Source organism: Carassius carassius, chromosome 21 (genome assembly GCF_963082965.1).
Source record: "Carassius carassius chromosome 21, fCarCar2.1, whole genome shotgun sequence".
NCBI classification, from domain to species: domain Eukaryota; kingdom Metazoa; phylum Chordata; class Actinopteri; order Cypriniformes; family Cyprinidae; genus Carassius; species Carassius carassius.
The window spans coordinates 33,118,835-33,132,021 of record NC_081775.1 but is presented as its reverse complement, the minus strand read 5'-3'; the positions used below and the strand labels follow the sequence as shown (position 1 = coordinate 33,132,021).

General features: G+C 35.9%; 2 protein-coding genes and 1 long non-coding RNA gene across 3 annotated transcripts in view; all 3 read left to right on the top strand.

Annotated features, from left to right (window-relative positions):
• Nucleotides 1-484, top strand: part of LOC132098202 (ribonuclease inhibitor-like) — a 3,748-nt gene extending 3,264 nt beyond the window's left edge. The window contains exon 3 of the mRNA XM_059504400.1: nucleotides 319-484. Coding sequence (XP_059360383.1) covers nucleotides 319-484 — 166 coding nt within the window. The remainder of the gene's footprint in view (nucleotides 1-318) is intronic.
• A 5,639-nt stretch (nucleotides 485-6,123) lies between these two features.
• LOC132097321 (E3 SUMO-protein ligase KIAA1586-like) lies at nucleotides 6,124-7,569 on the top strand. Its single transcript, XM_059502945.1, has 2 exons — nucleotides 6,124-6,627; nucleotides 6,676-7,569. The coding sequence occupies exons 1-2, from the start codon at nucleotides 6,124-6,126 to the stop codon at nucleotides 7,285-7,287; spliced, it is 1,116 nt and encodes a 371-aa protein (XP_059358928.1). The 3' UTR covers nucleotides 7,288-7,569.
• A 4,045-nt stretch (nucleotides 7,570-11,614) lies between these two features.
• Nucleotides 11,615-12,652, top strand: LOC132097289 (uncharacterized). Its single transcript, XR_009422718.1, has 2 exons — nucleotides 11,615-11,998; nucleotides 12,097-12,652. It is a non-coding gene; the product is annotated as an uncharacterized LOC132097289 (long non-coding RNA).
• Nucleotides 12,653-13,187: the final 535 nt, after the last annotated feature.

The window sequence follows — 13,187 nt, the reverse complement described above, 5'->3', positions numbered from 1 at the left end:
TCATTTTATTAAAATTTAAAAAACGTCCCAACTTTTCCGGAATTCGGGTTGTATATAAATATAAAAAATATCATAAATCCTTAAAGAATGACACAAATGTTGAGTAAAAACATTAATGAACTGAGTAAAATTACATAAAAATATAGAGCCAAAACAGCACGAGAGTCGTCCCCAAACGAACAGCACATAAGAGTTCAACAAAACACTTTATACTCAATATCTCATGATGAATGTGTTCACATTATATTTGTGAAAGGTTCTTCATCTTAATGATTTGTTTGTAAGATGATCTCTCTTCCTCTGTTTGTCTCTTTCTAGTCTTTATGTCTGTGGCATTACAGATGTTTCTTCTTTAACTCAGTCTTTGACAAACACAAAAGCTCTGCAGTTTCTAAAAGAGCTTGATCTGAGTTATAATGAGATTGGAGACTCAAAGCAGAAGCTCATTGATGTGCTACGAGACTCAAACTGTAAACTGAGGTGAGTAAACTTCACTTTGTGATATTAAAGAGATTCATTTACCTCTGATATGTGAACAAATATATACTTTCAGATATTAGTGAAAAGATAAAAATGTTGAACACAAAGGAGGAAAGAGAAGAAAAGCAGACTGTCACAGCTTTCTACAGCAACAGCTGCTTTATTAATGAGATCAGTAATAGTGAATCATTAGAGTTTGAAATAGATTTGTTCAGATTGTAGGAAAACGCTGGTAAAATCAGAGCAGATTCAGCTTCAGCTCACAGTCGTCCAGCATCACATGATCAATGTCTCTGTCTCTTGTGTGTTTTTACTTTGACAAGCAACACGTCACATTACTTTACACTTACTTTCTGTAAGAGATAATGTACCTCCAGCCGCTTGTTATCACAGAATAAACCCGACAGGGTGATCAGGACTTGTGTCCTCCTGAAGAGACTTATTCTGTGATAACATCCGGCTGCATCTGCATTATCACACTTATTATATGCTTTCTTGACACACAAGTGAAGAATTAGACACAATTTAGATTCAGCTAAACACTTCTGCTCAGTTAGCAACAACTTTGATTACAGGATTTTAATGTAACTTTTTACTGTGATTGAAATATAGTAACTAATTAATACTTTATTCCACTGAACTCTGATTGTCTTCTCTTCTGTTCAATCTTAGAGTATAGAAGGAGTTAAATCACCAGAAGCTGATAAATGCTGTGTATCATAAAGTGAAGTGGTCTTGAGAGGAGCAGTAAACATCAGCTGAAGATCCACAGAAGAGCTTCACTACTGTGTCTATGAGGAGAAATAAATGTGTGATAAATGTGTAAATGTGATCCATACAGGTGAAGAGACTCAGACTTTACAATCAAATAATGCAGAATGTGTGTTAGAAACATGATATTGAATGATTAATGTTGCTTTAGTATTCAAGCAGATGATCATTGTGTTTAATGTAAAGCTGGAGAATATTATATCATCATGAACTCTGTCTCTGTTAAAATACTTTCTTGGTGTAAGACTGTAAGGTCTCCAAATATCTGTTTCTAGATCAATTTGTTTTAATTAATGAAACGAGCAGGAATCATTCAGTTTGATCTCTCTTTGTTAATATTTCTTCTGCTTCAGTGTTTTATGGTAAATATGTTTCTCATTTGTGGGGAAGATTGTTGTAAAGTTGTTAGTCATTACTGTATAACAATTCAAACTAGAGTCATTTAAAATATAATATCTTGTGAAAGACACATTAGTGTTTTCAGCTGGATATGGATTACAAATGCTCTTTGTGTAATTGTGAAAGAGTCTGTTTGTGCATTTATTTTCTGAAAATCCCATTCATTTTTATTTGGGAATGAAATGTCATCATTTCTAAGTGTTTCATTAAACTGCAGTCTAATCATAAATATGTCATCAGTTTTACTTCATTCAGATGAACGACTTTTCCAAAAGAAGATATATATATATATATATATATATATATATATATATGATTTGTTGTTGTTGTTAGGAAAATATGATATCCATGAAACTAATTGGAGTAACTCATAACTGTGAAATGTCTATTAACTTTATCTTCAGTTGATAAATTGAATCAACAAATTATAGTGTCTGCTGACTGTATTTCCATTAGGAGATATATATATATATATATATATATATATATATATATATATATATTTGACCCCACAGCTGACTGGGACTGAACACCTGTCTACATCAGTAACTCGTTCACCCGTATTAAGTGTTACGTTAAACTGCAGTCCAGTCTTAAATATGTCATCACTTTTACTTCATTCAAATGAATATGATATTTTTTTTATGATCATGCATGTATTGATTTAGGTATTTTGGATATTGAAGTCACTTAAGGAAGCCAGAGTATTGGAAATTAAATACCTCTCTATTACAAAATACTAATTATTGTTTGGGTATAAAATCATTTTCTTTTAAAACATATTCTACTATTCCTTATACTTTAAATTGAGAGTTGTTTAAATACAAGTCATAAATTCTCTATAAAATTCAGTAAAATATTTCTAATATTTAAAATATATTTAAAAGGATTACAGTATGAAACATTAAAAGATATGTATCACACGTCTGATCTCTCCAAATGAAGCAGATAAAGATAAAGTCTATATTTGTTCAGAGAAAAATGTCATTCTTTGACATGTTGTTACTCGGTGTGTCTTTTGTCTTACACCTTTAACCCTGTAATTATTCAGGGAGGGTAAGGATAGTATTATAAAGTATACTATTTTATCATATTTTTGGGCAATGCAGGCAGCATCTGAAGAGTGCTTTACTCCTCAGACCTTTACTTCTTCTTTTTGGGTAAATCCAGTTCCACATCAATGTCTGTGACCCATGACGGATGTCCTTCCTCTGTCTCTGTTCTGTCTGTGTCTAGTAGTCTTCCTCTTCTTCATCGTCATCTTCATCTTGATGTCATTGTCTGTCCTCCATCATGTCTAATGATGAAGCCCAGGTCTACAAACTCCTCATTTCTACAGAGGTCTGCTCCTGTACTTTAATTGCTGAGGGGTTTGAGGTGTTCAGTGTTATCATCTCTGTTTTCTGCTTGTTGATCTTCGAGTCTAGTTGTCTGAGTCCAGATGTTTTCTCTGGTGAGGGTGTAAGAACAACAGCTAATCATCAGTGAAGTCAAGATCTTCTCTGGATAACGCTCGACTTAAACAGACAAACACTTCATGAGTCAACTGTCAGCTTTCCTCACAACAGAGAGCTCAGACTCAGATGTTAATAAAATAATCTTATTAAGTGTCTGTTACCATACACTGTAAACCCTAATAAGTTCACAGAACTCTTAGGTTTAAAAATTACATTACATTAAAAATTACATTTCCAGTTGCCTTAAATTATCTCAGTTATCTTATAAATATTGATATTTTTCAACTTATAATTAGAGAGTACTTCACTCAAAATTTTCTCTATTTTTCAACTCATATAATGTGGGAAATACCCTCAAATATAGTCTATTGTTGTCCATCCTAAACCTAACCACAGGCTCTACTCTTCACCACAACGGTAACACTACAAAAACAACATAATAGAAACCTTTGTAAGTTCTGACATAACACAACATGTAAGTACTAACTTAAGTCCCTCTATATTAATCTTGTGTAAAAACACACCAAATAACACTTAAGTTCTACATTTATTTCCCTTGTTTTCTGATGCAAAGCATGCTGGGAACTTGAGAACGCAATAATTTTAAGTTCACCTTACTACAACAATTTTGAGTTTACAGAACCTATTTAAATTAAGTCCAATGAACTTTGTTCATTATTATTTGAGTGCAATTAACTTATTTCTTTTGATTAATTTCACTGTTCAGTTTTACAGTGCATAACATTATAATAAGGACACTATTATAATAAAATGCTGTGAATGTTTAGAGTTTAGTTGTCGTGTTTCTGCTCGTTGTTGTGTGAAGATCGCTTCCACAAAAGGATTCATTCAGAGACACACAGACACGTTCACTTCTGCGTTCAGGGGATTCTGTGCAGATAGATAGAAGTCCAGTTCGAATTGAGGGGGGGCTCAAGGGACCCCCCATAAGACCCAAAAAAATGACTTTGGGGGGGGGGGGGGGGGGGGGGGGGGGGGGGGGTCACCGGGTTTTTCATTAAAACTAAAATAGAAACAATATTTGACATAGCCCTATCTTTTTTTTATCAAAGTATTGCGCTGCCGCTCCCATAAAAAGCTCCTTCAAATTAGATGTGCGTCTGAAAATACGCTCAAGTGCGCCACACGCTGTTTTCTGAAGGAATTTACAGACTGCAGGAGCGACGTCGCTGTGTGATTGGCTGACAGAGTGATCCTTCCTCATTATTTTACCTCACGATGACGATAAGATAATATTTCTTTGTTTTATGATTGTTTAGTACACCTAATTTACTGCTACTGAATAAGTGTTTATCCTAGAATCGGACAGTCACTTTTATTATAATCTTGGTCTGTCAATAGTTGTTGTTTTTTTTTATCTAATGATGCTAGCTCACTATCGGATTGTTAGTTGTAATTAGCCATCTAACGTAATTCTGAGAAAAAAGCTAGCGTTGCATCCATTCTAAATTAAACAAATAATTTTAAATCTATAGCCATAACTGCTCATAAACAGTGTTAATTAAATTAAGGACATTATTACTGATGAAAATGTTAATCAGGTGAAGGCTTTTTTTGTATCAAAGATGACAAAGCAGGGTTGCTAATTCTCACAAATTGTGCGTGAGACACACATGCATTGATTATTACACCGAAGACAAACATGCAGATCAACCGTTTTTGTTATGGATTGTATCCTATTTTCCGTTATTATGTATAGCCTAATAAAATTAGTGTAGTATTTAAGGTTAAATGGAGAAAAGGGTTTTAAATTCAACGCAAACAGGTAAATTAAAGTCATTTTGTGGCATTTGTTTACCCACTCTAATAAATATACATCTATGTACCGTATTTTTCGGACTATGAGTCCAAAAATACATCATGATGAGGAAAAAACATATATGGTTAATCGCACTGGACTATAAATCGCATTTATTTAGAACCAAGAACCAAGAGAAAACATTACCTTCTCCAGCCGCGAGAGGGCGCTCTATGTGTTCAGTGTAGACTACAGGAGCAATGAGCAGCGTAGAGAAGGTAATGTTTTCTCTTAGTTCATTTCTCTTGGTTCATGTCAAATTAATTTTGATAAATAAGTCGCACCTGACTATAAGTGGCAAGACCAGCCGAACTATGAAAAAAAGTATAGTCCGGAAAATACGGTACTCTAGTTGCTCAAAAGAGTATTGCAGGTCATAACTGCTTACTTATTTTTAGGTTTTGCATTTGAATAAATATTTAGTTTCAAATTATACATTTTAAAAAGATACTAGTATAAGCACACAAGTGAATATTAATGCAATAAAAATACTGAATTTAACCCAAGAGAAGTACAGTAGGCCTATTCATGTGAATTGATAGTGAATCAAGAGATGATTAATGGTCATCAGCATCGTAATCGTATCAATTTCTTTCTATTTTTTCCCTCTTGTAGAAACACTATTGTGACAAAACATATATTTAATGTAGTCTCTCATTCACCACTATAGAAGTTTTCTGAACTATGACAACTTCCGCTTGAAAATATGAAAGGGTTGTGTAACTACATTCAAGATAAATTAGTTAAATGAAATAAAATGCCTACATGTGCACTGTTCAAAGTTTATCACCATAAATAATAACCTTAATAAGTAGCATGATTATCATATAGTGCTTTCTTAAATATATTCGCAGTAACGACAACAAATATAATATTACAACTTACATCTTACATTATTTTCAGATATGGACAAGGGAAAGAAGAGAAGAGCCATTACTGACTTTTTTGAAGGGTAAGCCTGTTTATTATTATTATTATTTTAATTTCAAGATTCTTCTGGATTTTTATTTTAATTTCTGCTCTTTAAAAGTGACTTGGTGTGTCCCAGGCTTAAGACACTTAATCAGAAAAAACTATGTAAGGAAAACACTTTGAAACATCAGATTGGTATGTAATATTTATTTCTTGTAGCATACAGCCTAAGAGGAGCCTCATCGGTAAAACATTCAAACAGCACAGCACTTACATTTATCACCCATGCTACAAGAAAAACTAACAGACCTGCCCCAATCCAGGAAAAACCCCAATACAGACAGACCAGTCCCAATCAGAGCAGACCAGACAGACCAGCTCCAATCCAGGACAACATTAGTCAGCACATCCACAACAAACTGTTCACATCCAGCCCAGTCCATGAGCACAGCTTTGTCCCTGCTTACTAGTACAGACAGGGTAACACACTTCAGCAAGCAACAGCTTGAGGCATGGACACAGCAGTACTCCCCTTGGCTATACTTGAATGGAAATAACGTAGGATGCACATTCTGCAAATATGCCAAGCGCCTTTTTGGAGTCCAAAAGGGAGGACAGGTGGCAGAGGAGTGGGCTTCTGGAGAGGTCACAGCAAAAGATGTCAGGGCCATGAGAAAGAAAATCTACAAACACAGAGACAGCTTAACTCACAAGGCATCAACAGATATTCAACAGCAGAAAGAGAAAGAGGTGTTGCCCACCTTGACAGAAACCTTGAATGCTAAAGTTGTGTTGGAGACAGTGCACTCATTTAGAAAAGCACATTTTGTTGCAAAGGAGAAGTTAGCCTTCTCAAAAATGTATGGATTGGTTGAGTTACAAGAAATGAATGGAGTAAAAAACGTCTCTTGTCACAAATCTGATCACTCTTGCATTAATATAATAACACACATTGCCAATAAAATGAGGAAGAAAATTGTCTCAACAATTAAAAGTGCTGGTTCTTGGATCTGTCTTACAGTAGATGAAAGCACTGCATTTGGGAGAAGCTACCTCATCCTATACCTCAGAGGAGATGTGACAGGGGAAGGTGAGACAGAAAACATTTTTTTGGATTTGATTGAGCTGGAGGAAGGAACAACTGCTGATGCCATTTACAAAGCTCTCAAAAAGAGTCTCCAGGAAGCTGACCTGGATGATGCATACCTCAAGTCTCATCTGATTTGCATTACAACCGATGGGGCATCTGTGATGACTGGAAGACAGAGTGGTCTTGTCACAAGGCTGAAAAAAGACTATCCTTTGCTGGAGAGTATCCACTGTCTTGCTCACAGGCTTGAGTTATCAGTAAGTGATGCACTAAAGTCAGTCACAGGTTGCAATCACTTTGAGATATTTATTTCAAAGCTGTATACACTGTACCATCAATCCCCAAAGAATGCCAGATAACTTTCAGAAGCAGCTTCTCAAGTTAACATCTGCCTACTTAAGATTGGTCACATTTTTACCATCCGCTGGGTAGCAAGTAGTTTTGTGACTTTACAAGCTGTTTGGAGAGACTTCCCTGCTCTGGTTGCACAAATGAAAAAAGGAGCTGAAGATGGATCTCGCTCTGATATAGAAAGAAAAAAATTCAGTGGCCTTCTGAATGGCCTCACATGCACTGGCTTTGTTAATGACCTGGCAACCATTAAAGATGTGCTACGTGAACTTCACAGTCTGTCCCTAAAACTTCAGGTAGGTACAGTGTTCTTCTTCAGATTAAGTGTGAACAGATGTGGAAATACTCTGATGTTATGAATGCGCTAAATAACATTATAAATGTGTTCAGATTCATAAGGACAAATCACAATGTTTGATAAAGATGTGTTTCTATCAGCAAACAGTCAGAATAAAGTGATGATCTGCTGCTGATCCTGAATGTCTTGTTTAATGAGTGTTTCTAGTCTGAGACTCATCAATATTATCAGCTGATCAAAATCCTCTTTATTTCATGATAATAGATCCTGTTTTCACCTCATTCATTACACTGATGACTTCAGATCTGTTCATTGACACATTAAGATCATTTTATTGCTGTGAAGATCAGAAAACAACACGGTTATCAGTTATTGTGACATTACAAGATGAAACTATCACAACAGCATTTATTCATTAGTCTGTGATAAACCATGTTTCATATAAAACACAAAATTAAAACACATTCAGTTCAACTCTGTTCATTGGTGCTTTATTTGTACCTTGCACATTTGTAAAATTATATTTCTATGTTTATTCTTTCACTTTTTAAATTCTTACATTGCTTATATTTGGCATCTTTTAATTGTGTTTTTTTCTTATATATTTATCTGTGTGTATATTAATGAAAGAGAAGATGAATAATTATAGATAATGGACTTATTGATTTTTTTTTTAAGCTCACAAGTACGAGCATCAAAGCATCATGAAGAAGATAAATCTGCAGAGACAGAGTTTATTGAAGAACAGAGAGAACATGAGAGATCCAGAACCCTGCAGAACCAAACACACTGAAGAACAAACAGGGCAGGGTTTATTCTTCATCCTTCAGTAATGAGGCTGAAGAATGTTTGTATATATATATATATATATATATATATATATATATATATGTGTGTGTGTGTGTGTGTGTGTGTGTGTGTGTGTGTGGATGTCATCAGTGGTGGGTCACATGTTCACTCCTACTATGATGATTCTGATTTTATTACATTCAGTGTAAACGGTGATTTATAACGGATCAGTAAGAACAAGATCACAGTTGAAGTTCACACAGTCTGTCTGAGAGAGAATCTCCTGGAGAAATAAAACACATGAACACAACTGCACACAGAAGACACATAAAACTGTAACTTAGTTCTTATATTTATAACATACAGCCCAGTTAAGCAACATGACACGACCAAGAGAGTGAAGTTTTCCCTGGAAACCACGATTGAAAATTTGACATTTTAAAGCGTTAAAACGAGTAGTTCATATACATTTTAGTTCAATATTTGATATTACTAATACTAATTTAGACCAACTTATGTTTATATTCTAACTGACCCTCTGATGTCACATGGACTACTTTGATAATGTTTTCTTCCCTTTCTGGACATGGACAGTAGACCGTACACACAGCTTCAATGGAGGGACTGAGAGCTCTCGGACTAAATCTAAAATATCTTAAACTGTGTTCTGAAGATGAACGGAGGTCTCACGGGTTTGGAACGACATGAGGGTAAGTTATTAATGACATAATTTAGATTTTTGGGTGAACTAACCCTTTGAGGAAATGTTGTACAAAGATTAGATTAGATTCAACTTTATTGTCATTATGCAGAGTACAGTACAGAGCTAATGAAATACAGTTAGCATCTAACCAGAAGTGCTGGAATATAGTGTTTTAAATACATATAAGTGCAGAGTAAGTGAAGCTATGACATACAGAATGTACAGTAGAGTTGCTATAAACAGTATTGATCAGAGTATATACAGAATATAAATATGAATGCAATGTAGGATTATATATACATTATGAACAGAGCAATGTAGGATTATATACACATTATGAACAGCAGCAACGTGAGAGCTGTGGTAATAAATACAGTTGGATTGAATGAGCAAACGTATTGTTAAACAATGTATTCTATGCAAAATAACAGCAGTGCAATGATATTTTTATAGCAATAGTTTACTGTGCTTTGTACAGAAGTACTGTGAGCAGTGCAGTAAAAGAGCAGGTGCAGGTTAGATTGGTGTTGTGGAGTTCAGAAGTGTCACAGCCTCGGGGAAGAAGCTCTTCCTGAGTCTACTAGTGCGAGAGCGTAGCTCCTGTAACTCCTGCCGGATGGAAGGAGGGTGAAGAGTCCATAGTGAAGATGAGACGCATCCTTCATGATGTTTCTTGCCCTGCCCAGACAGCGCTTGTGATAAATGTTCTCAATGGAAGTTAACTGGGTGTCAGTGATCCATCGAGCAGTTTAAGGCTCCGTAAGAAGTAAAGGTGCTGCTGTGCCTTTGTGACCAGGGTGGAGGTGTTTTAGTTTTCTCCACCCGCTGGAGTGCTTTGTGGTCAGATGCAGAGCAACTGCTGTGCCATACTGAGATGCAGTTTGTGAGTCTGCTCTCAATGATACAGCGCTAGATTTCCACAAGTTCTTCAGTAATTCTGTTTGTTAACAGCAGCTGTTCATCACTAATGCTCAATTATCACTCAATTAATCACTTCATTATTTAATTGCAACGTATATCTTCTTTCAGTGAACTCAACTGAATTAAGTACAGAGTACTCACAACTATTAGTTTTAAAACTTAAATGGTTTAAGGCAATCAGTTGTCTCAAACGGTTTGAGTAAACCTAATGTGTCAGGTTTTTAAGGATATGTTACTGAAACGGTTTGAGTTAAGTTACTTGTCAGGTTTTACAGTGAAGGGTTGGTCTGATGATCTTAATGAGCTAACGCTCGTAACCTTCCCCGATGTATTTTCTTACCTTGTTTGTAGCGTCAGTGCGTAATGTTACACATCTGAGCAATTAAAAAATGTGAAATCTCTCGAGGCCCACCTGCAATTTACAAATATGGATGAGTGCAGGACCTTCAGATTTTCTGTGTCGATGAGCAGAAAATGGTTGTTCGCTCAAAGGTCCTGAATTAATTAGTTTTAATAATTGTCTTTCCATTTACCGTTTTTTTCTCACTTGCTCACTTTAGTGGTGCAGGTGCAGCATGATCTCTGTGACAGCTTGCAGTCTCCTCGTACTCCGGTTAAACCACACAGAGTGTGTTGATTTCACTTTTGTGCTCCCAAAATGAAATGATGGCACCCAGTCAGGATCGCATTCCAGCATTTCATAGGCTGGTTTGCCTAAAAATAAAAGATAAAATGATTTCATGGGTAAAGATGAGGCAAGGATTCGTGCAGAAAGCAAAGGGTTTTATTGAATAATAATAAAGCAAAGAAAAAAAAAACATAGGGCAGACACGAGAACACATCCGCTGAAAACACAAGACAAGACAAGAGTGTCTGATGAGAAAATAAAGCATGAAGGCTGTCTTTATAGATGCTATAGTGAATTTCAAGTTTCGTCTTTTCTGCTTTGTCTTTTCATCGTCTGAACTGCTGTTGATCTTCTCCAAACTGATTTCTGTCTGTTTGTTTTCTTACTGACTATTATTGGAGCAATATCATCAATAACATTCTTAACTTTTGAGTTGAAGGAATCAAGGAGAAGATCATCAGAGTCTGCAGAAATGCTTGGTGTTAAAGATATAGCCTCCATAAATAGTACACTTGTGTTCTCGTTAATGCATCTCCTTCTGACAGAGACAGATCTAGATTCAGTGCTAGCAGAGATCAATATATCAAAGAAGATACAGAAGTGATCAGATAGTGCTACGTCCTTAATAACAATGGATGAAATGTTTAGAGCCCTACTGATGATTAAGTCTAGAGTGTGTCCAGCTTTGTGTGTGTGTCCATGCACATGCTGAATCAGGTCGTATAACACTGATAAATGCATGTAATTCACTAAATCTATCATGATCCAAGAACCTTTAATCGAGGGTTATTTAGCTGACAGGAGAGTTTGACTTCACTTTACTACAGAGCAGCCTCACATCAGCTCATCTGTCTCTCATTACTGATCCAGTTTGTCTCTTCATATCTGTGGACTCAAACCGCTGAAGATGTTTGACAGAGTTTGGTTCTGGTTGTGTTTGTGGCATATGCTTGGTGAGTTTGAAATGTGTATTTCTTTTTACTCAAATATGTGTGTTTGTTTTTCTAAATATCCTTTCTATAAAAACAGTGAAGCTCAAACAGCAGCAGCTTTAGTTTCAGTCGTGACGTGATTCTCATCTGAAGAGTTTTCTGTGGATGAATTCAGCTCAAATCAACTTCAGTTCCTGTGTCGGCAAATGGGTTTTATTCAAAATCACCACGAAGATTTCTTTCGTTTTGTTGGTTGGATATTATTGGTGCAAGATTTACATTTGACACTGTTTACTTCAGTAAACCTTGACCTTAATCTGTGACAAACTCTGTTTGTGTTTGTTCTTCAGGTGTGTTTGCTGATTCAGATGAAGTGAAGTCCGTGTCTGTGATGGAGGGAGATTCAGTCTCTCTACAGACTAACACTGAACTACAGACAAATGATGAGGTTTTCTGGACATGTGGACACTCAGAGACTCGTATAGCTGAAATTGATAAAGACACTGGAAGATTCTCCACATATGATGTTCTTGATGGGAGATTCAGAGACAGACTGGAGCTGGATCATCAGACTGGATCTCTGATCATCACAAACACCAGAAACACAGACTCTGGACTTTATCAAGTGACCATCAGAGGAGAAGATTGACCACATACAGATTCAATCTTACTGTCTCTGGTGAGTCACAATTACATTTGGGTCATTTGTGCTGACAGTTTTCATAAAAATATTTTCATGAAGCAAATCAAAAAGCAATAAAAATATATATTTAAAAACATTTATTCAGAGACCATAAAAATGTCAATAGTGCTCAGTGCAGTATAACTTGTCAGTTGAAGTATTTTTACACACCGAACACATTTAAAAGACGGTCCATGGTTTAATGTGAGATAATGATGAATATTGAAGTTGATGTAAACTCTTCTCTCCACTGCGTCTATCTGTCATCCTCCATTCAGCTTCAAACTGCATGTAACATACACCACAGTCAAGACAATGACATTCTCTCCCAGATGATTCACTGTTCCTATTATACCTGAACTGTGAATAAAGTGCAATGTTTTTATTTTATTTTATATAAAATAACTTTATCTTGCCAGAGTTTGGTGCTGTTTCTAAATCGTGTTACTTTCTGCCGGGTGTCTGTTATGTTAATGAGGATACTTGCAAAGATGGGAATTCTGACGCGTGTGTGTGTGTTTATGAAATCGTTCAAAGTCAATAAATTAGCAAACAAACAATGCACACTCCTCTCACACAGAAAAAGAGACGGCACCTACAGCTCTGTTGTTTGTGTTTCAATGGCTTAAAATCAGTTTTAAAACAAAAACACGTCTTAAAAATGTGTGTCCATGCTACAAATGTAGTCCCTCATTTAGGAACGAGCTCCTCGTTTTGTCCCGGCTGGTCATTGTCTCCTCTTCACGCGCCGTGGTGGTGTGTAAAGATCACACTCATCCAAATGATGAAAAACTATTACCGTAAACAATGTATTCTGTGGCACCACAAAATAAATGATGGAGTATAATATGAAACTATAGACTTTTTATTTCGTCCATCCGATATATACAGTCATATCACACAGCCCTACCCTGAAGTGATCTGACTGTGGTCTTGAGGTCTTGCCGTAATGAAG